Raw genomic sequence first — 26,722 nt, forward strand, 5'->3', positions numbered from 1 at the left:
CCCACATTATACCCCCCCCCCCCACCCTCTCCAGGATGGCTTCATATACTGTCAAGCACTCGAATAGTCGAGCGCGCTGTCCTCTGACAGCTCTTGTTTATGCCCACAGTAGGGTGGCATATAGCAGTTGAACTGTCCATCAGTATGTCAGTTTGTCGGTCTGTCTGTCCGTCCGAAAACTTTAATGGTCGTAACTTTTTCAATATTTAACATAGCAACTTGATATTTGGCATGCATGTGCATCTCATGGAGCTGCACATTTTGAGTGGTGAAAGGTGAAGTTCAAGGTCACCCTTCAAGGTCAAATGTCTAATATATGGCGTCTGTCCATCCGTCTGAAAACTTTAACATTGGCCATTACTTTTTTACTATTGAAGATAGCAACTTGATATTTGGCATGCATGTGAATCTCCTGGAGCTGAACATTTTGAGTGGTGAAAGGTCAAGGTCAAGGTCATCCTTCAAGGTCAAACGTCAAATATTCCTTCCGTCCGAAAACTTTAACATAGGCCATAACTTTTTAAATATTGAAGATAGCAACTTGATATTTGGCATGCATGTGTATCTCCTGGAGCTTAACATTTTGAGTGGTGAAAGGTAAAGGTCATCATTCATGGTCAAATGTCAAAAATAAAAAAATAAAATCATTTCTCCATTCAATCTCTTACTTACTTCTCATGGAGCTGCACATTTTGAGTGGTGAAAGGTCAAGGTTATCCTTCAAGGTCAAAGGTCAAATATATGGCTACAAAGCGGCGCAATAGGGGGCATTGTGTTTCTGACAAACACATTTCTTGTTATGTATTTATTTATCATTGATGCCTGATGCTGGCTGAATCTAGCTAGGGGTGAACTTCAAATTACACATCCTATCAAAAGTGATCCTTAGCAAATTTTGAGTAGTATATATTACTGGGCATTGAAGTATGCTGTATGATTTGGTCTAAAAAGCGTTTATATTTGTTGTATATTATGCGTGCACAGGAGTTGATCTGCTAGAACAACAGAGAATATTGAACATGGTATACATAGAATCTAAGCATGGGCTTGTTTTTGTGGAATTACTTTTTGAAATTTTGTAAATCATTCACCAATTCTGTGAATAAGCTACCTTTAAATGTAGCGTTATTCAATAATTTGTCGTGGTTAACAGCGAATTTGCAAAGGAAATTTGACTTTTTCTAAAGTTTCTAATTCTCAGCATTTGTAATAGTAGAACACCATAAATTGATTTTCAGTTAACTTTGCAAGTGTGTGAAAAGCTGATTGTTTCTGCAAAGGTACTTCTGCTGTTAAAAGAAGTACACAAATAAAACAATTACGGCAATAAAGAAGCACTTCATTTTCTTTTTTATGCCCCGGTAGGGTGGCATATAGCAGTTGAACTGTCCGTCAGTCAGTCAGTATGTCAGCATGTCGGTCCATCCGAAAAAAACCCACTTACATTCAGGCCATAACTTTTTAAATATTGAAAGATAGCAACTTGATATATGACATGCATGTGTATCTCATGAAGCTGCACATTTGAGTAGTGGAAGTTCAAGGTCAAGGTCATCCTTCAAGGTCAAAGGTCAGCAAAAAAACAAAACATGTCAAAGTGGCACAGTAGGGGGCATTGTGTTTCTGACGAACACATCTTGTTTAATTCCATTTTAAGGACAATCAGTTTAAATATTGACTTTTTGTAGATGAAGGTCATTGAGGTTTTTATTCTCAATATATTTCAACTAAACTATTTCCCATAAGCATTAAAAGCTAGTTGCATCTGCAGAAAGTATTTCGTAAATCATTGCCCAATCTTCAGGGGCATATGATATTAGTAGTTAATACAACATTTTATTCAAAAGTGTGAATATCTCATGTCTCCTTTATATTAATGCTAATTAAAACATTTAATAATTTTTTAAATTCTTAAAATTTGAAAAGAACCCATTTTAAATGGGTGCTGGATAATCTCTAGGTCTTTTAAGATTGTTTCGAGTGAAATGTACATAAGTTCCATAAAACGCTTATGCATTATTGCTAACTGTACTGTAGTGAATTAAAATTCTCAAAGTGTTCAACTTTGTGTAGGCATGAGTTTGAATTGAATACTTATTGAAGGGGTGTGATTTACCTCCTTTCAGCTGATTCCTCCATTCAGTTGTAAAACTTATTTTTCAAATTAAGTCAGATAGTTGTACACTAATTTGCTTGATCTCTTTAACAATGAAGTGTTTATTTTCACCCTGTAAGTGAGGTTGGGCATTTGCTTGATCTCTTTAACAATGAAGTGTTTATTTTCACCCTGTAAGTGAGGTTGGGCATTTGCTTGATCTCTTTAACAATGAAGTGTTTATTTCACCCTGTAAGTGAGGTTGGGCATTTGCTTGATGTCTTTAACAATGAAGTGTTTATTTTCACCCTGTAAGTGAGGTTGGGCATTGCTTGATCTCTTTAACAATGAAGTGTTTATTTTCACCCTGTAAGTGAGGTTGGGCATTTGCTTGATCTCTTTAACAATGAAGTGTTTATTTCACCCTGTAAGTGAGGTTGGGCATTTGCTTGATCTCTTTAACAATGAAGTGTTTATTTTCATACCTGTAAGTGAGGTTGGGCATTTGCTTGATCTCTTTAACAATGAAGTGTTTATTTTCACCCTGTAAGTGAGGTTGGGCATTTGCTTGATGTCTTTAACAATGAAGTGTTTATTTTCACCCTGTAAGTGAGGTGGGCATTTGCTGATGTCCTTTAACAATGAAGTGTTTATTTTCACCCTGTAAGTGAGGTTGGGCATTTGCTTATCTCTTTAACAATGAAGTGTTTATTTTCACCCTGTAAGTGAGGTTGGGCATTTGCTTGATGTCTTTAACAATGAAGTGTTTATTTTTCACCCTGTAAGTGAGGTTGGGGCATTTGCTTGATCTCTTAACAATGAAGTGTTTATTTTCACCCTGTAAGTGAGGTGGGCATTTGCTTGATCTCTTTAACAATGAAGTGTTTATTTTCACCCTGTAAGTGAGGGTTGGGCATTGCTTGATCTCTTTAACAATGAAGTGTTTATTTTCACCCTGTAAGGGAGGTTGGGCATTTGCTTGATCTCTTTAACAATGAAGTGTTTAGTTTCACCCTGTAAGTGAGGTTGGGCATTTGCTTGATCTCTTTAAATTGAAGTGTTTATTTGAACCTGTAAGTGTGGTTGGGCATTTTGCTCCCTTGTGGTCGTTTTTAAATCACACGACTGTTATTGGCATGTTGGAATTTCTTAACTATTTCATCAACATGAATATTACTTATAAATAGATGGATATCTCCATGAAAAGATGGATTACACATGATTTTAAGGGGAAAATAGTGTCAATATGCCCTTTTAACTATTTTCCCCCATTTCAGTTGGGTTTTTAATGAAGATCTCTATGTGTGTTATATCTCAGTAATATTATATAGGTCAATACATGTAATTTCACAATCCTGATATAAAGGCCACTGTCATACACTAACAGATTATTACCAAGATATTAACGTATTTCATGTTTAATTGTTATTCAGCAGTTCGACACGCGTTCGTGTGCGCTACTACAGCGGACCCAGCTATACGAGGGGTCATGGCAGACTGCAGCAGCGATAGGGACTGTGTATGGCCTCTCGAGCTACAGGCAGAGAAGTCTCTACTACCGGTACCCTGACAGAGGTATGGTCCCTTTTTATGCCCACAGTATGGTGGGACACAGTAGTCGGACCATGTGTCCCGCATGTCTGTCCATCCAGCATTCCTTTTCAGGACTTTTTTTTAGATATTTAACAGATTTTTATGCCCCTGGATCGAAAGATCTGGGGCATATTGTTTTTGGCCTGTCTGTCTGTCATTAATTCATTAATTGTGTGTGTCCCAAAACTTTAACCTTGGTTAAAGTTTTGCAATAACTTCTGCATTATTGAAGATAGCAACTTGATTATGTTTCTGACAAACACATCTCTTGTTCTAGTGTCAATCTACATGCATGACTTTCAGATAACAGTTGAGTTTTTCTCAGGTATGTGTAGTTATGAGATAAAAGTGGAATTAGCCGGCATCTGTGCCCTATGGACACATATTTTCTTCATACCATTAAAGTGGAATTTGATGTCCCTGATTAACCTGTGCAGTCAGCACATACTTATCTGGGACGACACTTAACGCAGTTGCAACTAGAAATGGCGCGGCAGAGGCCGACCGCGTATCCCCACGCCGAATGTTTGACCTAGGTGTGCCCCAGGGTTGGTAATGGGGCCATGCATAGCTGAGATTGACCGTATTGTCATAAGAGAAGTTCATCATCAATTAGAAGTGAATTGGTGTAGAAATGAAGAAGTTTATAGTAAAAGGCAATTTTGGGTGGGTGTGACATATGTGGGCAGGGCGCCCAGGGTTGGTAATTGTGCCATGCATAGTTGAGATTGACCATATTGTCATAAGAGACGTTCAGTATCAATTTGAAGTGAATCGTGTAGAAAAGAAGAAATTATAGTAAAAGGCAATTTTGGGTGGTGTGGTCTATGTGGGCAGGGCCCCAGGGTTGGTAATGGGGCCATGCATAGTGAGATTGACCGTATGTCATAAGAGAGGTTCAGTATCAATTTGAAGTGAATCGTGTAGAATGAAGAAATTAAGTAAAAGGCAATTTTGGGTGGGTGTGGTCTATGTGGGCGGGGCCCCAGGGTTGGTAATGGGTCCATGCATAGTTGAGATTGACCGTATTGTCATAAGAGAGGTTCAGTATCAATTGAAGTGAATCGGTGTAGAAATGAAGAAATTATAGTAAAAGGCAATTTGGGTGGGTGTGGTCTATGTGGGCGGGGCGCCCCAGGGTTGGTAATGGGGCCATGCATAGTTGAGATTGACTGTATTGTCATAAGAGAAGTTCAATATCAATTTGAAGTGAATCGGTGTTAGAAATGAAGAAATTATAGTAAAGGCAATTTTGGGTGGGTGTGGTCTATGTGGGCGGGGCCCCAGGGTTGGTTATGGGGGCCATGCATAGTTGAGATTGACCCTAATGTCATAAGAGAAGTTCATATCAATTTGAAGTGAATCCGTGTAGAAATGAAAAAAATTATAGTAAATGGAATTTTTGGTGGGTTTGTGGCCTATGTGGGCGGGGCGCCCCAGGGTTGGGATTGGGGCCATGCATAGTTGAGATTGACCCTAATGTCATAACAAAAGTTCAGTATCAATTTGAAGTGAATCCGTTGTAGAAATGAAAAAATTATAGTAAATGGAAATTTTGGTGGGTGTGGCCTATGTGGGCGGGGGCGCCCCAGGATTGGGAATGGGGCCATGCATTGGTTGAGATTGACCGTATTGTCATAAGAGAGGTCCAGTATCAATTTGAAGTGAATCGGTGTAGAAATAAAGAAGTAAATGTAAAATAACCTAAAAAAATGAGTGATAATTTCTGACGCGGCCCCACCCCAACCGCTATAACTTTTGACCCAGGGGTCAGATCAAAATTCCAAATAGTGCAGGGTCGCACATATGCTCATAGCTACCATGTGTGTAAGTTTCAGGTTCTAGTGCTTTAGTGTAGGAGGAGATGGCCAGGAAGGAAGGACAGACAGAAGAGACGGACAGACAGACCGGAACCGACGGACGGATACGGACGGACGGACGGACGGCGGAGATAACCACAATATCCCCACCTTTTTTTCAAAAAGCGTGGGGATAACTAGAAATGGCACGGCAGAGGCCGACGCATTTCCCGTCACCGCATGTTTGACCCAGGGGTGCCCCAGGGTTGGTAATGGGGCCATGCATAGTTAGATTGACCGTATTGTCATAAGAGAAGTTCAGTATCAATTAGAAGTAAATTGTAGAAATGAAGAAATTATAGTAAAAGGCAATTTTGGGTGGGCATGGCCTATATGAGCGGGGTGCCCCAGGGTTGGTAATGGGGCCATGCATAGCTGAGATTGACCGTATTGTCATAAGAAAGGTTCAGTATCAATTTGAAGTGAATCGGTGTAGAAATGAAGAAATTATAGTAAAACTGCAATTTTGGGTGGGCATGGCCTATATGGGCGGGGTGCCCCAGGGTTGGTAATGGGGCCATGCATAGTTGAGATTGACCATATTGTCATAAGAGAGGTTCGGTATTAATTTGAAGACAATCTGTGTAGAAATGAAGAAATTATTGTAAAATAACCTAAAAAAAATGAGTGAAAATCTCTGACCCGGCCCCGCCCCAACCCCCATAACTTTTGACCCAGGGGTCATATCAAAAATTCCAAATAGTGCAGGGTCGCACATATGCTCATAGCTACCATGTGTGTAAGTTTCAAGGTTCTAGTGCTTATATTGTAGGAGGAGATAGTGGCCAGGACGGACAGACAGACGGACAGACGGGCTGCGGAGATAAACACAATATCCCCACGCTTTTCAAAAAGCATGGGGATAATAAGCCCCTTTTTTCCAGAGCTCATTATTTTATTTTTGCAGAGCCTACAATTTGCTACAATGAGGTGAACTTAAAGAACAGCACATTCGGGTACTTTATCTGCCCGAGACCAACATGACGGACTCGTTGACAAGTGCTGTGGTGACTCTGATGAGCAGAGGTGTTGTGACTATCTGGAGTACACGGCAGAACGCAGGTATGAACTTTGGGTGTTCCAGGGCCTTTTCTTCCCATCATTGTGAAGGGGACTTGGCCCTTGCATTTTGCAATAGAATTGAGTCACTAAATTTTCTAAATTAAAAAAAAAGAGCTGCTAACTGTTAAAAATTGTGAAAAAATAGGTGTTAACTTTTTATAACTTTGAAAATTTGACTTGCAAACTTCTGGACATTTGTGCAAATCAGCCATTTTATAAGAAAGCAAAAAAGCCATGTTTTTATCATTTATAAATTAAGAATTATAACACGATTCTTACTGCCCCCGGCTTATCATGAACTTCTGACAATCTTGAAGTTTAAGGCCATAATTATGACTCAATCTTTATTAAATTTGGTTAAATGTTCAAATGTTTATAAAATTTGGTCAGAATGTTTATCTTACAATTTTAAGGCAGAGTTCCAATTGGGTCATGTGCATATCAAAATTAGATCACCTTGATAAATATAAAAAGCCAGGTGTACACTCTTGTCATAAGCATCTGCAACATACAATGTATAAGCAGGCCTTTTCCTGGCCATTTTGGAAAAAATGCAATGTCCACATTGGAATTGTCTCGAAAGTCTACTGATTTGGGAAAATTTAATTTTATAGAACCCTTTATAATAATTCAAATTGTAAAAACACAATCATAACAAATCTATTTATTTACACTCTGTTAGATGCAATTGAAATTAAGTTATTAACGGTATTGGGATTTTTTTTCCCCCCATTTTGCTTTGAGAATGGGTCTGTTTAAAGGACCCATATCTACACCTGGAAAAGAACTGATGAGACAACTCTTTTTAATATCAAATATAAGAATGACTGAGTTAATTCCCTTATTGCAACGCTCATTTTACGAACGTTAATTTTTGAATCCCTGGCAGCTGTCAATTTTCATGTTAACAATCTTGACGCTTTTCCCCAAAATGTCAATTCAAAACAGCACAAAAAATGCTGTCTTAGTTGCTGGCTACTATAAAAATATAACTGGCTGATCAAATTTTTATGGAGAACACTGATAGTTCGAGTTAATAGCTTTGCACGAATGTCCACCATCCATACCTTAAAGGTCAAGATTACACTTAGTGGTACAAGGTCATATTTGGCTATAAACAGATTGAAATTGCATGTCACAGCCATATGGTATATTTAGGGATTCAGTTGCTTTAGAAACTATTCTGCCCCGAATACTTTGATCAATGTAAGGACGTTGTGTGATTGTCGTAGAAAGCCAATCATTTTATACATTTGTCAAATTTTTATAACTATAAAATATTTTGCAGCAATCACTTGGGGCTGTTTACAGCAAGTGTTGTAGTAGCGCTAAGAGAAATGACAGACTCTTAAGATTGAATAGGGATTATTGTCCTATGTCCTGCTTTTACATTTTTTGTTTATTTTCATTTGCTCAATCTAAAATTAATTGATTTGAAATATTTAAAAAATTGTACTTACACACACACGTTTGCAATTAAAAGTCTTGTTCTGTTTAAGACAGGCCAATATCATTGGAATCGTGGTTGGTGTCATCGTAGGCTGCATAGTGGTCGCAGCAATCATCTACATCGTCATTGTGCGACGTAGAAGAGCAGCTAGGCAAGGGGCGGTCATCCAGAAACAGCATAGTATGTGATACTTTTATTCATACGAGTCCTGTTCTGAGAAAACTGGGCATGTGCGTAAAGTGTCGTCCCAGATTAGCACGTGCAGTCTGTGCAGGCTAATCAGGGACGACACTTTCCGCTTTTATGACATTTTTTGTTTAAAGAAAGTCTCTTCTTAGCAAAAATCAAATTTAGGCGGAAAGTGTCGTCCCTGATTAGCCTGCACAGACTGCAAAGGCTAATCTGGGATGACACTTTACACACATGCTAATCTGGGACGACACTTTACGCACATGCTAATCTGGGACGACACTTTATGCACATGCCTTATGCCCAATTTTAACAAAACAAGACACATATAAACAGTTATTTCCTACCTGTTAGTTTCATTGCTAGATTAGATGCTAACCCTATTTTCCATAACGTTCCAAATTTCATCCACAAATTTATTCATTTTTTTTCCGTTATTCCTTTACTTTAGATGGCATTTGTAGATATATCCATCATTATGTGTAATTACATCCACAAATAAGACACATGGTACCATTATTATTATAACTATAAGACGCATATAAACTGCTGAAATATTTAAGTATAAATTCACATGTTGATCCATGAAATGTTTAATAAAAACTCAAGCTTGGTTTAAGATCTAAGTTGACTGTACAGCATAGAGATAATGTACAGTGTATTTTAACCCATTTAAGCCTAGTGGACTCTCCTATCCTTCTAAATTGGATCAATTTATTTCCAAATTAGGGATGTCTAGTATATTTATTTCTATATTAAATTTTAGAATATTTCTTTCAGAAATTCCTTTAAGCAAACAGCGCAGACCCTGATGAGACGCCGCATCATGCGGCGTCTCATCTGGGTCTACGCTGTTTGCCAAGGCCTTTTTTCTAGATGCTAGGCATAAATGGGTTAATTTTAATTTATTGAAATTGTCCATTACTATTTATTCCCTGTATAATTTTGTTGAAATGCACTGCGCTACATGCATTAAACCAAAAGTAAAATGTTGAATATTATTTGATATTAGGAAATAACAAAATCATTTCTTTTTATTAAACAATCAAATTCTTGATATCAAGAAGTACAATTGAAACCTGATGGCTCAAAATCCAGGGCACCGACAAGTAAGAGCCTACCAAAATTTGAGCCAAACGATGTCTTATATAAATTGTTTACTTACACATAAGTCTGCATTAGATTTTCATATCCTGTGGAAGACTTTTCATACTTCATAAACTCCGTATTTCTATCTGCTTCTGAATTGATACAAACATTTACTAGATATTTTTTTTATAAATATTTATAAACAGTTATACATTTACAACTATCATGCTATCATGAAATAAATGTATATTAGAAGAAGCACATTTCCGTGAACAGGTCAATTCAATCAACGATTGAGTCGATGACATATTTTATTTATAGCAATAAATACATTAGTCGATTATAATTTTGCAACAATTTTACCCGAGGTATTGTCATAGCCATCTTGCCATCCGACATCGCCGTCTGAAGTCCGCCGTCTGCATCGTGCTAAAACCTTAACATTGGCTCTAAAATCAAAGTGCTTCCACCTACAACTTTGAAACTTCATATGTAGATGCACCTTGATGAGTTCTACACGCCACACCCATTTTGGGGTCATTAGGTCGAAGGTCAAGGTCACTGTGACCTCTAAAAAAAATTTAAAAAATTCTGGCAAGCTTTCATTAATTCAAAACTGCACCCGTAGCCGAGCGTGGCACCTGTTATGCGGTGCATGCTCTTGTTTATAGTGTACCACTTCCGGTAATAAATCACTCCTAATCCATGAGAACATTTATGGAACTAAAAGCGAGTTCAAGCCAAAAAAACAACAAAAGAAGGTGTGAACATTTTGACAGGGACAAAATAAACTGTTTAAGTTATCCGATTATTTGACCCTCTTGAATTCTAGCCAAACAACAGCAAATATGAATATTTAGCACTAAAGTATTGGTGCTTATAAGACACTATGAGCCAACCACAATTTCAAGCCATCTGGTTTCACCTGTACATATTTGGATATCAAATGCATTTACTGATATCAAGAAGTTTATACAAAAATAGTAAAAAGGTACACCAACATATGTATTTTCATGAGTTTGTTATAATTTGTTACTTGGAGTTCAAAGGTCAAAATATCTCCAAGGTCAAACTTTTAGTTCAAAGGTCAAAAATGGCAATAAATGATCTTGTCTGGGCCATAAGTATGTCATTCATTGTGAGATTTTAAAATGACTCTGTACATTTATTTTGTTCACAGTCATTGGACGGCGTGTCATGTGAAAGAATTCAAGAGTTCAAAGGTCAAAATCGCTATAAATGACAATGGCATAATAATTCTTAATTATCGCCATAAATTAGATTCTCTTGTTTTGTGAAGACAGCATGCAAAATAGTCTGTGTCAATGCGGCATGTGGGGGTAAACGTCACGCCTGTGACAAAGCTCTAGTTTCTATTTTGTTCAACAATAAGAATCTTCACAATGTTAGATGCACGAAACTGGACAAAAAGTTTTGTCTTATAGTCAGGAAAATATGGTCATTGGGTTCACGTACATGTTGATTTAATACACTTTTATCCTATCACAACTCGCACTTTGTTGAAATCAAATAATTCATACACCAAATACAGCTTGTAGTTTGGGTTTTCAAAGCACATCTGGCTAGATAAAACCTTTTCTAAACACTAACCAACTGGTTTCCATACCAACCCTCCCAACAGTACAAGCCATTCTGTTTCAACACCAAAGTTGACACGAAATGTTTCTATGATTGCAACCCCATGCAATATAACTGTTTCAAAGTCAGCATTTGTAAAAAGCAGTAACTTTTTAAAGAAAGGTTATCTTGTTTGTCGAAGTGAATGCTTCTATGAGCTCATGGTGAGCTTTTGTGTTTAGTCTTTGCTTGTCTACTGTTATAATGAATCATGTTGTGTCAACTTTCAGCTCGTTCGTCCAATCTAGAAACTTGGTCAGAATGTTTATTTTTTACACTTTCTAGGCCATTTCGATGTATTTCAGTTGCATCGAAAATTTGGACAATAGGTAAAATCTAAGAAACACCTTGTTACCACTTGAGAAGCACAATTAAAGACTTTATCTTGACGATGACTTGGCTACGTCTTAACATCGGTAATGTGTGTCAAGGTCACCAGATTAAAGAACACAATTGGGTTGTGCTCTGCAAAAATGGGGTTTAATGCATGTGCATTAAGTGTTCCAAATTAGCCTGTGCAGTCCGCATAGGCTAATCAGGGACAACACTTTCTGCCTGAACTGGATTTTTGTCAAGAAGAGTCTTCCTTTAAACAAAAATTTTAATAACACAAGAAAGAGTCATTCCTGATTAGACAGTTCAGACTGCACAGGCTAATCTGGAACACTCTACGCACATGCATTAAACCTCCTTTTCACAGAGTGAGGCAGAATAGTTTTTTTAATATGCTTGCAATCAAGTGGATGGAAGGTAAATCAGAAATATTCAGTTCTTACCACAAAGAGTTATTAGCAAAGACATACATGTAACTGTCCAGTTTTGTTTGAAATATTCAAGACGTAACTGTCCAGTTTTGTTTGAAATACTCGAGACCTTATGTACATTTTTGTTTGAAATACTGAAGACATAACTGTCCAGTTTTATTTGAAATACTCAAGAAGTTACTGTCCAGTTTTGTTTGAAATACTCAAGACCTAATGAACAGTTTTGTTTGAAATACTGAAGACATTACTGTCCAGTTTTGTTTGAAATACTGAAGACATAACTGTCCAGTTTTGTTTCAAATACTGAAGACATAACTGTCCAGTTTTGTTTGAAATACAGAAGACATAACTGTCTAGTTTTGTTTGAAATACTGACGACATAACTGTCCAGTTTTGTTTTTAATGCTATTTCAGTCTTTTTAAGAAATTCATGACTGCATTGCAATACTGCATACCTGGTTTATTCAATCAGATGCTACCTATAGATTTAATACAAGATGTATGCCCTTTGAATAGTATAAGATTACTCTTTGTACTATGTATGCTTTTCATGTATAATAAGTTTGCTTATAATCCATTCTTAATGGCCAATATTCCTAAAGCATCTTATGATAACTTGGCATACAATGATTAAAAAAATCAATTGGACTAGCACAAATGAGTAAAATTGTAAGTATCAATACTAATTTGTTTACGCTTAAAAATTTATAAACTTGTTAACATAAGTTTAAATTTGTATGTGGTTGCAAGTATTTTGAAAGATTGATTTCAGTGTTTCTTAATTGTGTACTTTCACTCAAATTCACTGATTTACCTTGATGACTAGTAATATCATAAGATGTTTTATAGGAATGGGCCCCTGATTAACCTTTATGCAGTAATATCGTAAGATGCTTTCTAAAAATGGGCCCCTACTTTATATATGAGTCTCGTGTTGGAAAACTGAGCTTATTGCATGTGCTTAAAGTGTAGTCAAAGATAAGCCTGTGCAGTCCCCACAGGCTAATCCGGGACAACAATTTCTGCTAGGGTTTTTTCATTCCAAGGAAGTCTCTTCTTAGGGAAAATCTACTTTAGGCAGAAAGTGTCATCTCTGATTAGCCTGTGTTGACTGCACAGGCTATTCTCGGTTGACACTTAACGCACATGGCTTCAAACCAGTTTTCTCAAAACAATGCTCCTACTCTTACTATAACATAACCTGTTATATTTCTGCTTATCTAACCCTTGCAGCTGCCACGTACTCTCAGCCACCTCCAGTTGGTCAACCCTATGGTCATCAAGGTATGCAAACTGGTATTAGTGCATGTGCGTTAATTGTTGTCCCTGATAAGCCTGTGCATTCTGCTCAAGCTTAACAGGGAGACACTAACTATTTGTTCACTTTGAAGCGACTTCCTTTTAACAAAGATACCATAAAAGCGGAAAGTGTTGTCCCTGATAAGCCTGTATGGACTGCACAGGCGTATCTGAGACGACACTTTATGCACGTGCATTAAGCCCTGTCTTCCAAGAAAGAGGCCCATATTCTCATCACCCCCAGTTGGTCCACATTTTGGTCACTCGGGTACTCAAACCCCGAAGAAATTCCATTAACCACTCAGATACACACTTTGACTTGTTTGTAGTCCTTAGAAAAAAAAATTAACTTAAGACTTTCATAACTAGATTCAAGTTTTAAAGGCTTCATTTCCAAAACTAAGATGCTGATGAGCAGCAAACAGCATAAAACCTGAACAGACTGTGAGTTACTTGAGGCTGTTCTGGTTCTATTATTGTTGCAGTTAGCTTTTTTTTCACTTTGTGTCTGAGAGGGACAGGTCTAAATGAGCTCTCAATGTTACTTCAAATAAAGAATATACTTAAAAAGGAACATTTTTATGTACAGCATATACATGTTATAATAAGTTTGACCGATCATTCTTATTCCATATAGACAACTTTTGTTGAAATATTTACAAGAAGTAAGTTTGAATGGCATTGATAGCCTTAAATTTGTTAAGAAACTCAAGGCAGTTTCCTGGGTAAAACCAGTTATTTCTGTCTTTGGGAAAGGTCTTGGGAACACTCACTGACTGGATCAAAGCAGCGACCCCAAGATCAATTAATAGAAGCCACAAGCCTCTGCAATACTAATTTTGTCCTTAATGTTTTTATGTGCCCTTTTTGAAGAAAAGGTGGCATATAGTGATCGGACTGTCCGTCTGTCTGTGCGTCTGTCTTTCCGTCACACTTTGCGTTTAGGTTTCGAAAAATACTCATAACTTCTATGTCCCTTGAGATATAACCTTCATATTTGGTATGCATGTGTATATGGACAAGGCCTTTCCATACGCACAAAAATGTTTACCCCTGTGACCTTGACCTTGAACTTGGGGTCCGCGTTTAGGTTTCGAAATCTGTGTTTAGGTTTCGAAAAATGCTCATAACTTCTATGTCCCTTGAGATATAACCTTCATATTTGGTATGCATGTGGATATGGACAAGGCCTCTCCATACGCACAAAATATTTTACCCCTGTGACCTTAACCTTGAACTTAGGGTCCGCGTTTTGGTTTCGAAATCTGCGTTTAGGTTTCGAAAAATGCTCATAACTTCTATGTCCCTTGAGATATAACCTTCATATTTGGTATGCATGTGTATATGGACAAGGCCTTTCCATACGCACACAAATTTTTACCCCTGTGACCTTGACCTTGAACTTAGGGTCCACGTTTAGGTTTCGAAATCTGCGTTTAGGTTTCTAAAAATGTTCATAACTTCTATGTCCCTTGAGATATAACCTTCATATTTGGTATGCATGTGTATCTCAAGGAGCTGAACATTTTGAGTGGTGAAAGGTGAAGGTCATCCTTCAATGTGAAAGATCAAGGTCAAAGGTCAAATTTTGCAATATTGAAGATAGTAACTTGATATTTGGCATGCATGTGTATCTCATGGAGCTGCACATTTTGAGTGGTGAAAGGTCAAGGTCATCCTTCAAGGTCAAGGTCAAAGGTCAAATTTTGCAATATTGAAAATAGCAACTTTATATTTGGCATTCATGCATATCTCATGGAGCTGCACATTTTGAGTGGTGAAAGGTCAAGGTCATCCTTCAAGGTCAAGGTCAAAGGTCAAATTTTGCAATATTGAAGATAGCAACTTGATATTTGGCATGCATGGGTATCTCATGGAGCTGCACATTTTGAGTGGTGAAAGGTCAAGGTCATCCTGTAAGGTCAAGGTCAAAGGTCAACTTTTGCAATATTGAAGATATCAACTTGATATTTGGCATGCATGTGTATCACATGAAGCTGCACATTTTGAGTGGTGAAAGGTCAAAGTCAAGGTCATCCTTCAAGGTCAAGGTCAAAGGTCAAATTTTGCAATATTGAAGATAGCAACTCCATATTTGGCATGCATGCATATCTCATGGAGCTAAACATTTTGAGTGGTGAAAGGTCAAGGTCATCCCTCAAGGTCAAAGGTAAAATATATGGCTTCAAAGCAGCGCAGTAGGGGGCATTGTGTTTCACGAACACAGCTCTTGTTTTGTAATACACTTAGTAGTTTTGTTATTTAAGAATAACAATTTTCAGTGTCCACTGTCCAATATTACTTTCTATCGTTTGACCTAGAATATAATTTATGGTGAAAAAATATTTTCAAGAGATTTGTTGATATTTCCTCTGTATGACAGCTGTTTTGTTCTGGGTCTTTGCATTATAAGCACATTTTGTAACAAGGACTGACTGTACGGTGTGATTTCATTGTATGTCAGCTTAAGATTTCTACCATCCATAGAATATAACTAGTTTTATAAGTTAGAGACTATTGATTGAAATTACAAATACAATTTTCGTGTACCCTTAATTGTGCAGACTTAACCCATTAATGCCTAGCGTCTAGAAAAAAGGCATGATGCGGCGTCTCATCAGGGTCTGCGCTGTTTGCTTAAAGGAATTCCTGTAAGAAATATTCTAAATATAGAAATAAATATACTAGACATCCCTAATTTTGGAAATAAATTGATCCAATTTAGAAGGATGGGAGAGTCCACTAGGCATATATGGGTTAACAAGGGCATGGTGGGAGTCAGAGGCTGAACCCTTCCATTGTAGCTGGATGGAGCACTGTGATGTACTTACCTATAGTAAAAAAATATTATGATAGTAGTATAACTATGCTCCCAGAAATATTTTCGGTTAGCATTTAGTTGCCAGTTTGTAGTTCCTTACTTCCTTCCTTCCTTCCTTCCTTCCGTCACACTTTTGTTACATTTTCTCATAGCACTTTCAATTCATTACCGATCTCTTTCATATTTGGCATGTAGGTACCTTGCATGGACCTCTACCTTTTGATGAGGTTTGAGGTCACTGGGGTCAAGGTCAAGGTCACCGAGGCTAATAATAGATTTTTCCATCACACTTTTGTTACAGTTTCTCATAGCACCTTCAATTCTTTACCGATCTCTTTCATATTTGGCATGTAGGTACCTTGCATTGACCTCTACCTTTTGATGAGGTTTGAGGTCACTGGGGTCAAGGTCACCGAGGCTAATAACAGATTTTTTCCGTCACACTTTTGTTACAGTTTCTCATAGCACCTTCAATTCTTTACCGATCTCTTTCATATTTGCCATATAGGTACCTTGCATGGACCTCTACCTTTTGATGAGGTTTGAGGTCACTGGGGTCAAGGTCAAGGTCACCAAGGCTAATAATAGATTTTTCCGTCACACTTTTGTTACAGTTTCTCATAGCACCTTCAATTCTTTTCCGATCTCTTTCATATTTGCCATGTAGGTACCTTGCATGGACCTCTACCTTTTGATGAGGTTTGAGATCACTGGGGTCAAGGTCACCGAGGCTGATAATAGATTTTTTCGTCACACATTTGTTACAGTTTCTCATAGCACCTTCAATTCTTTACCGATCTCTTTCATATTTGCCATGTAGGTACCTTGCATGGACCTCTACCTTTTGATGAGGTTTGAGGTCACTGGGGTCAATGTCAAGGTCACCAAGGCTAATAATAGATTTTTTTAGGTGGTTATTAACACATAGATTGACAAAGCGCTTCATTGGGGAGCATCCATCAGTTTCACTGATATTCTTGTTTTTAATATATATTATACCATTTAATAAAAAATATCATTTCCATTAGCAGTTATAAATAAAAAAGTATCTAAATGTGCATAAGCTGTTTTATAACTTTTGTTGGGACTTATTCTTACGTCTTGTCTGCTATTGACAGGCTATGTTGAAGGGTCAATCCCCCTGAATTCTTACACTGACCAACCACAGCCCCCTGCGGGCCCCGGGGGTTTCATGGGCACACCCTCGGGCCCGGGCTTTGGAGAAGGCAATGGAATAGCACAGGGACAGAACTATGACTGTAAGTGGGTCTTAACCCTTTACCACTTAGATACACACTTTGAAGTGTTTGTAGTCTGTTAGAAAACCAAATTAGATAATGGAACTTTTTACTAGATTTAAGTTGTAAAAGCTTTATTTACAACCCTTAGATACTGATGAGCAGAAAACAGCAGAAAACCTGAACAGAATGCGAGTTCCTTGCAGGTTGTACTGGTTTTATGCTGGTTTCAGATAGAAATTTTCATTTTGCTTCTGAGCCGGAAAGGGTTAAATGTCTTACAACTCATGATACTTTCAGATGACAGACAAACATTTCTCTTTTTTTACTGTTTACACATTTTTAACTTACCTCAGCACAATGTTCTCGTAGTGAGATTTTGTGATCGCCTTTTGCCCGTTGTGCGGTGTGCAGTGTCAACATTTGCCCGTTGTGCCGTGTGCAGTGTCAACATTTGCCTTGTTAACACTCTTGTGGACACAATTTTATTGTCCGATCTTCATGAAACTTCGTCAGACGATTTGTCCCAATGATATCTTAATTGTGTTCGAAAATGGTTCTGGTTGGCTGAAAAACATGACCACCAGAGGTGGGACACTTTTTCTCATATGGCTCTAGTTAAACCTTGTTAACACTTGAGAGGCCACATTTATTTTGCAATCTTCATGAAACTTGGTCAGAATATTTGTTTCAATGATATCTAAAATGAGTTGTAAAATGGTTATGGTTTGTTGATCAACATGGCCTCTACTGAGTGGGGCATTTTTCTTTATATGGCTATAATAAAACCTTGTCAAGACTCTAAAAGTCACATTTATAGACCAGTCTTTATTGAACTTGGTCAGAAGAATTTTTTTTAATGAAATTATGGACAAGTTAAAAAATGGTTCAGTTCTATTGAAAAGAATGGCCGCCAAGGGGCGGGGCATTTTTCCTTATATGGCTTTAGTAAACCCTTTTAACACTTTAGAAGTCACATTTATAGTCAAGTCTTTATTGAACTTGGTCAGAATATTTTTTTTAATGATATCTTGGACAAGTTAAAACATGGTTCAGTTCTGTTGAAAAGCATGGCCGCCAGGGGGTGGGGCATTTTTCTTTATATGGCTAAAGTATAACCATGTCAACACTCGTAAGTCACATTTATAGTTCAAATTTCATGAATTGGTCAGAACATTTGTTCTAATGATACATGTATCTTAAGGTGGCACAAAGCAGGACAGTTCCTTTGTATCTCAGGTGAGTGGCGTTTGGCCTTTCAGGCTCATATTCATATTCACTTTCTTATCAGATGCTGCTAACTCCCAGCCCGGCTACACTGCTTACCCACCACCAAACAAACCAGTGGGATTTGAAGGTAATTAGGCTTAATATCCACTCTCATGAAGAGTATCTGTTTTCAGATTTCATTTGAAGAATTGAGCCTCATTTTGTAAAACTGGGATTTATGCATGTGCGTAAAGTGTCATCCAGGACTAGTTTGTGCAGTCTGCACAAACTTTTCAGAGACAGCACTTTCTGCCTGGACTGGATATTTGTTTAAATGATAAATTGAATAAAAGTGGAAAGTGTCATCCCTAATCAGCCTGTGAGGACTGCATAGGCTGACCTGTGACGACACTTTATGCACATGCTTTAAGTCCTGTTTTCCAAGAAAGTGACTTGCATGGTCTTGCAAATTTTGGTGCTTGTTTTATATCAGACATTCAGTATAAAGCTTTAAACCCAAGTGTGCAATATAGTCTATCAGTGATTCAAGTGGGCTGGCTTTATCACTTGAAATGGTGGCTTGGGAAGGTTTGAAGTGGGCTGGGTTTATCACCTTAAATGGTGGCTTGGGAAGGTTTGAAGTGGGCTGGGTTTATCACCTTAAAAGGTGGCTTGGGAAGGTTTGAAGTGGGCTGGGTTTATCACCTTAAATGGTGGGTTGGGAAGGTTTGAAGTGGGCTGGGTTTATCACCTTTAATGGTGGCTTGGGAAGGTTTGATAATGGCTGAGATGTAAATACTACACAAATTTTAACCCTTTTCCACTTTGATACGTATTTTGACGCATTAATGGTCCCTTGGAAAGCTGAATTTAATTAAAGACCTTTCTTACTAGATTCGAGTTTTAAATGCTTCATTTCCAACCCTTACATACTGATGAGCAGCAAACAGCATAAAACCTGAATAGACTGCGAGTTACTCGCAGGCTGTTCTGGTTTTATGCTGTTTCTCATAGACATTTTCGCTTTGATTCTGAGTGGGAAAGGGTTAATGTAGTCTCAATGTTTTCTGAAGTTAAACTTAAATACAAGCTTTTAAAAAACTTAAATGGTAGGGAGATTAACTTTAGTTTCAAATTATTCAACAAGAAAATTGAAACAATGTTTAACTTTAACTAGACATTTTGGACAGTCATGTGGGAAAATATAAACTTTATTTATATTGAGAATGGGGCCAACTTTTTTCTCAAAATTTTACCCCCTAAAATCTCAACAGAGTTGGATGTGTTGATAGTGAAGACTTTCAGGTACAAACATGCCCGTAGCAGCAGGTTTGTTTGCATCACATTATGACAAGGGTCAACGTCAACAGGATCTTCTCATTTAAATGAGCTGCAATCTGTGGAAATGGAGTTTTAGACATGTGCATATAGTGTTGTCCCATATTAGCCTGTGCAGTATGCACAGGCTAATCAGGGACAATACTTTCCGTCAAAAATGGATGTTTGCTAAGAGACTTTCTTTGAAAAGAGAATATTATTAAAGCGGAAATTGTTGTCCGTAATAAGCCTGTGCATACTGCACAGGCTAATCTGGGACGACACTTTCCGCATATGCATTAAACCATTTTTCACTGTACACACCCAAATATAAATAATGTTTGTAATCTCTATTTTATATTTTGTTTTAAATCTCCATTTAAAAAAAAGATGCGTGTATCAGTTAAGTTGACAGTATTTTAAGTCTTACATTGATTTCAGACATGGGAAAATCTGCACTGCCTGAGGGTGAGGTTTCTGGCCCCGCCCCCTTCCAGCCCTACAGCTACCCTGCCCCACCCCCTGGGGCCAGCTATCCACCCCCACCCATGGGGATGGGCTATGACCAGCAAGGTATTTTGATTATAGCCTCATTTAAAAACGGTGATGAAGTTGTTGAAGTTGGTTATGGTGTTTATGATGATAGTGACAATGGTGTTGATAAGGAAGATCATTGTTGCTGATATTGGTAAAGTGGATGATGATGGTTATGATGACGATTTTGAGAACAAAGAAGAAGGAGCAAAAGAAGAAGACGATGATGGGGATGATATCGATGAAAACTACATTTGTGCTGATGATGATTTGGTGGATGATGACACTTTCCGCTTTTATTGTTTGTTCTGTTTAAAGGAATTCTTTTCGTAGGGAAAATCCAGTTAAGGCGGAAAGTGTCATCACTGATACGCTTGTGGAGACTGTGCAGGCTAATATGGCACTGCACTTTACACACGTGCATTAAATCCAGTACTTCCAGAACAAGGCTCATATATCCTCTATATAGTTCTTTAAATAACTAGGGGTGGTTTGAAAAGTGTAACCAAACAACCTTCTTTACGCCTTTAAATAATTTAAGCCAACGTTTTCATTTCAGGTGTCAACCAGCAGTACCCCAATGCTCCGCCCCCACCGTATTCTGGGTAATCCACTTCACGGAGCCTACCTGCAACAACCACCGTACTTGAATTCCTTTACCACTCAGATACGCACTTTGCTGACTAGATTGAAGTTGTAACCCTTTACCACTCAGATATGCACTTTGTTGACTAGATTGAAGTTGTAACCCTTTACCACTCAGATATGCACTTTGCTGACTAGATTGAAGTTGTAACCCTTTACCACTCAGATACACACTTTGCTGACTAGATTGAAGTTGTAACCCTTTACCACTCAGATACACACTTTGCTGACAAGATTGAAGTTGTAACCCTTTACCACTCAGATACGCACTTTGCTGACTAGATTGAAGTTGTAACCCTTTACCACTCAGATACGCACTTTGCTGACTAGATTGAAGTTGTAACCCTTTACCACCCTTTTTGACTGGGTTGTAGTCCCTTAGAAAATTAAATTAAATGAAAGACTTTTTTTAATAGATTCAAATTTTAAGGTTTTTTTTTACCCTTAAATACTGATGAGCAGCAAACAGCATAAAACCTGACCAGACTCCAAGTTACTCGCAGACTGTTCTGGTTTTATGTTGGTTGCAAGAGCCATTTTCACTTTGCTACTGAGTGGGAAAGAGACAAAGTCTTCATAAATGTTTCAACCCTAAGATATTGATGAGAAGCAAACAGTATAAAGCCTGAACTGTCTGCTGGTTGCATATAGACATTTTTAACTCCTTCAGTGCTGGAACCGAATTTTGAAGGCCTTTGCAAACAGTTTGGATTCAGATGAGACGCCACAGAACGTGGCGTCTCATCAGGATCCAAACTGTTTGCTATTCTGATAGTATTCTTTGAAAAAAATCATAGAAAATGCTAATTTTAGAAATTCAGCAGACAACATTTTAGCAGACAACAAATTTCCCAGCATGCAAAGGGTTAATGCACTTTTGAGTGGAAAGGGTTTAGGCAGTCAGATTATTTGGCAATATCATATGTACAATGTCAATCAATCAGTGACATTTCTGTGTCATAATTCCCTCCAATCAATATTTTGGCTTTTTTTTTATATCAAAACAATTTCTGGTAATGGAACCTAGATTTATAGCCCGTTATCTTTTGTCATTTATTACTTTTTTACTGGCATTAATATTACTTTTTTACTGGCAATTAAACCTGAATTTAAAGGGAGAACATGTGTTTTTGTTTTCATGTTTTTGTCCCCTACTGGTTTTACCGGAGGGGACTTATGGTTTGCGCTCTGTCTGTCAGTCAGTCAGTAAGTCAGTCAGTCAGTCAGTCAGTCACACTTTTCTGGATCCTGCGATAATTTTTAAAAGTTCTTTTTTTTTTTCATGAAACTTGAAACATGGATAGATGGCAATATGGACAATATGCACGTCATTTCATTTTGTTCCTACGTCAAAAATTCTGGTTGCTATGGCAACAAATAGACTAGAATTACTGCTGAAAATGGTGGTTTTGTGGATCCTGCGATAACTTTAAAAGTTATTAATATTTTTTCATGAAACTTGAAACATGGATAGATGGCAATATGGACATTATGCACGTCATTTCATTTTGTTCATACATCAAAAATTCTGGTTGCTATGGCAACAACAAAAATTCTAAAAATGGTTGAATTTCTGACAATGGTAGAGCCAGTAGGGTACTATATTGCTTGGCAATAGTCTTGTTTCAAAATTTATTGTGTAAGTGTTGTGAGCTTTTTTCTTGAGAAACAATCTTTATACAAATGTATTTCATGAATTTGTGTTTTTCACTTTTTCAAATAAATCATTTTACAATGTTTACAATCAAGTAAATTTTTGAAAAATTATATTTGTACACATTTATTTTTTATATGTTTGAAAATCATGCTTGAAAATAAGCATTGCCAACAACATGTTATATTGTTGTATTTTGTGTATGTATTTCAACAAAAATGTCTGCAAAACTGTATCATTCTAAGTGGTTTAATAATAAAACTGCGGTTAACATTTTATACAAAGCAATTTTATTTGTTGCTTCTAGTGAGTTCTTGTTTTCGATTTTTTTTTTCAGGATTTAAATTTTTATAAGATTAAAAATATGATATTTAAAAAAATCTAAAGCAGTTCAGGGATATAGCTATTATTGCACCTGTATAACGGTGAGGCCGAAAAATTGTCATCAGTGCCTGGTCCTATTTTCCTTCTATATTTTTGTATTTTACAAATAATTTCTGTATGATAATTTGCGAGCACAATGATGTATTCACTCATATAAATTTGCTTATTACACCTTTTCTGTTGTTCAGATGTCTTTTTTACGATATATTATAAGGAGTGTGTCTTCAACTCCTTTTCAACTACTCTTGCTTAAACTTTTGCATTTAACTTACCTCAATGTGTTTATGATGGTATAGAAAGGAACTTTGACTGCGACCAGATGTTTTGACCTCAATGTGTTTATGATGGTATAGAAAGGAACTTTGACTGCTACCAGTTTTTGACCTGAATGTGTTTATGATGGTAAAGACAGGAACTTTCACTGCAACCAGACCTGAATTATGGCCCTTTGTCTACTGACGTGGCTTTGTCTGTTTCCTAACATGTGTTATTGGGCCAGCAGTCGTTGTGACCTATATCAAGTGAAACTGAATTTTGTTTTCACTTATGTAGCAAAAACAGGTACATAGGTCTGCTTTAAAAAAATGCTGTCAATATTTGTATTAATGATTTCCTATTTAATGGCCTAAGTCTTATAATATTGGTTAAAGAAATAAAAATGGCTGTTATTTCTGTATTTGAACCTTATAATATGCCGAATTACTATTGGATGTTTTCATTAAATTGCCATGTGTACATAAAATCTCCACATAAATCTTTATTTGGTATAAAAATATTTTAATCAAATTTTGCCTTCAAAGTTATTTGCCTTTTAATTGGTCTAATCACATAAACACATCTGTCAACCCACCGATATCACCTTCAAAGCAGCTTTTAGTTGTTGCAAAGACCTTGTTTCAAGAAGATGAATATGAAATGCTCAGTTTCACATTTACTTCTTCAATCGGAAATAGCTTAATTGGAGAAAAGTATTTGCATGTCATAATATTTGCTTTCTTTACCTGGCATATTCAGAAACATTACAGATGTTTGACAAATGCGTTTACAACATGAATTCCTGTGTTTTTGTAAATAACATGACGAACCTGTACTAAGTTTATGCATAATAGTTATAAAAGAACAACAATGTTATATATTTGGGGGTGTTCTGGCAAAACCTCTGATCCACATAATCAGTGCTAACTTCTATGTTATCATTATTAATGTTTTCATGCATTGTATTCAAATGTAAAATCCTTACTTACATATATCTGTTATATTGTTGTCAGTATACCATAGACAGTTGTATAAGTTTGCATATTATATGTGTTAATCTGTATTTTTTGTAACATTAAAAGTGAGTTCAAAATCTTTTTACTTTCATACATGTAGCTCTGTTGATATTTTTCATTGTTTGTAATGTAGTACTTAAAAATATCTGTGATGTTTGTGTGAACAAATGATGTGAACACATGGTATGTGTATAACTTATTTCAAAGGAACTCAAAATCCATAATTTCATTGTATTTTGGTGTGGGGCATTATATATATATATTATAATATAAAGTTATACTTTTTATGCCCCCCTTCGAAGAAGAGGGGGTATATTGTTTTGCACATGTCGGTTCGTCCGTATGTCTGTCCCTCCACCAGATGGTTTCTGGATGATTACGGAAGAACGCTTTGGCCTAGGATCATGAAACTTCATAGGTACATTGATCATGACTCGCAGATGACCCCTTTTGATTTTGAGGTCACTAGGTCAAAGATCTAGGTCACGGTGACCTGAAAAAGTAAAAATGGTTTCTGGATGATAACTCAAGAACGCTTATGCCTAGGATCATGAAACTTCATAAGTACATTGATCATGACCTGCAGATGACCCCTATTGATTTTCAGGTCACTAGGTCAAAGGTCAAGGTCACGGTGACCCGAAATAGTAAAATTGTTTCCGGATTATAACGCAAGAACGCTTATGCCTATGATCATGAAACTTCATAGGTACATTGATCATGACTGGCAGATGACCCCTATTGATTTTGAGGTCACTAGGTCAAAGGTCAAGGCGACCCAAAATAATAAAATGGTTTCTGGATGATAGCTAGCAGATGACGGATATTGATTTTCAGGTCACTAGGCCAAAGGTCAAGGCGACCTGAAACAGTAAAATGGTTTTCGGATGATAACACAAGAACACTTATGCCTATGATCATGAAACTTCATAGGTACATTGATCATGACTCGAAGATGACCCCTATTGATTTTGAGGTCACTAGGTCAAAGGTCAAGGTCATGGTGACTCAACTTCGAAAAATGGTTTGCAGATGATAACCCGATATAGTGAAATGGTTTCTGGATGATAACTCAAGAACGCTAATGCCTAGGATCATGAAACTTCATGTCACTAGGTCAAGGTCACAGTGCCAAAAAACGTATTCACACAATGGCTGCCACTACAACTTACAGCCCATATGGGGGGCATGCATGTTTTACAAACAGCCCTTGTATCAAATTTACATAGCTATAGATTGTTTATAATGTATTTACAGTATTTATACCATATTTTATTAAACGAGTTCAGGAATGTTGTAAGTAAGCAAGCCTTTAGCGAGCTTACTAAAGAATTTCCTGGATGAGTTGAATCAAATATGGTATGAAATGACGAGTGGCAGATCTTTTTTATCACATGCTTTTTAATAAGCAAATTAAATAAATATTTACCCAAACATAATGATAAATCCCGAATGTTGTTTACATTTCGTGACGTCGTTTGATGTTGCAACGTCAATTCAGCAAAATAACAAAATGCGATTGGTCAAACGAAAATAAGCCAATGAAAACGCTTAAAAAGTATATAATATTACACATGTCTAAGATAAAAATATTACATGGGGAAACAGGGTATGGCATGTGATCGAATTGCTTACTATTTGTTGATATTAACACGCTTTTTATGTGGATTTAATGTTTCATGTCCCGTCCCAATGGCGTCTGCTGCTGGTACATTTTATAATGCTATTTTTGGAGGTATTGAACTAAATGTAAGTAATCGAATATCACTGTTTAGTGGCATCTAAGGTGTTTTTACATTTTTTCTGTTCAATAAAAATCAATTGATTGCATAAAAACAACACAGTCAACAACTGAATGGGTGGAAATAATTTACTTGGACCAAAAACAAAACAAAAATGCCTAGAAAGTGTCATGACACAAAATCTTTCTTCATTTAAATGTTAAAAAGTATGTGTACATGTTTATTAGTAAATGAATTTAACGTTTTTTAATCAGAGCTTTTAGGATTCACCCCCTTGTGAGTTTTTTACTGCTTTCTCAGAAAGTGTGTTGTTTAATATTTTAAATGTAATTATCTAGTAGATACTCCTGCATTTCGTGGTATTTGCTTATTTTGTAAACAGGTACTCTATTTATTTAACATACTTATAAAGTCTAGTGCCCTTTAAGTATTTTATTGCTTCTATTGTAATAATTTTGGTATATAAAATTGTTCTGTCTGTTCATGTGAATTCAGTGTTATACTTGTGTGTGCACTTTTTGTCCCCTTCCGGTTTTACCAGAGGGGACTTATGGTTTGCGCTCCGTCTGTCAGTCAGTCTGTCTGTCACACTTTTCTGGATCCTGCGATAATTTTAAAAGTTCTTCATATTTTTTAATAAAACTTGAAACATGGATAGATGGCAATATGGACATTATGCACGTCATTTCATTTTGTTCCGATGTCAAAAAAGCTGGTTGCTATGCAACAAATTAAAAAAATAATCTGACAATGGTGGAGCCGGAAGGGGACATATATTGCTTGGCAATAGTCTTGTTAATACTGTATTTCTGTAATGCTATATGTGTACGTGTACAATATTTTTAAATAATACATATATTAAACTCAAT

The 26,722-nt window shown here is 36.9% G+C and overlaps 1 protein-coding gene across 1 annotated transcript; it reads left to right on the forward strand.

The window, feature by feature from the left end:
* Window positions 1–3,976: 3,976 nt before the first annotated feature.
* LOC127848951 (basic salivary proline-rich protein 1-like) lies at window positions 3,977–26,721 on the forward strand. The gene is made up of 8 exons (XM_052381676.1): window positions 3,977–4,013; window positions 6,522–6,609; window positions 8,109–8,239; window positions 12,973–13,023; window positions 16,978–17,118; window positions 18,389–18,454; window positions 20,065–20,196; window positions 20,717–26,721. The coding sequence occupies exons 1-8, from the start codon at window positions 3,977–3,979 to the stop codon at window positions 20,764–20,766; spliced, it is 696 nt and encodes a 231-aa protein (XP_052237636.1). The 3' UTR covers window positions 20,767–26,721.
* The last annotated feature ends 1 nt before the right edge of the window (window position 26,722 follows it).

This window comes from Dreissena polymorpha, chromosome 10 (genome assembly GCF_020536995.1).
Source record: "Dreissena polymorpha isolate Duluth1 chromosome 10, UMN_Dpol_1.0, whole genome shotgun sequence".
NCBI lineage: Eukaryota > Metazoa > Mollusca > Bivalvia > Myida > Dreissenidae > Dreissena > Dreissena polymorpha.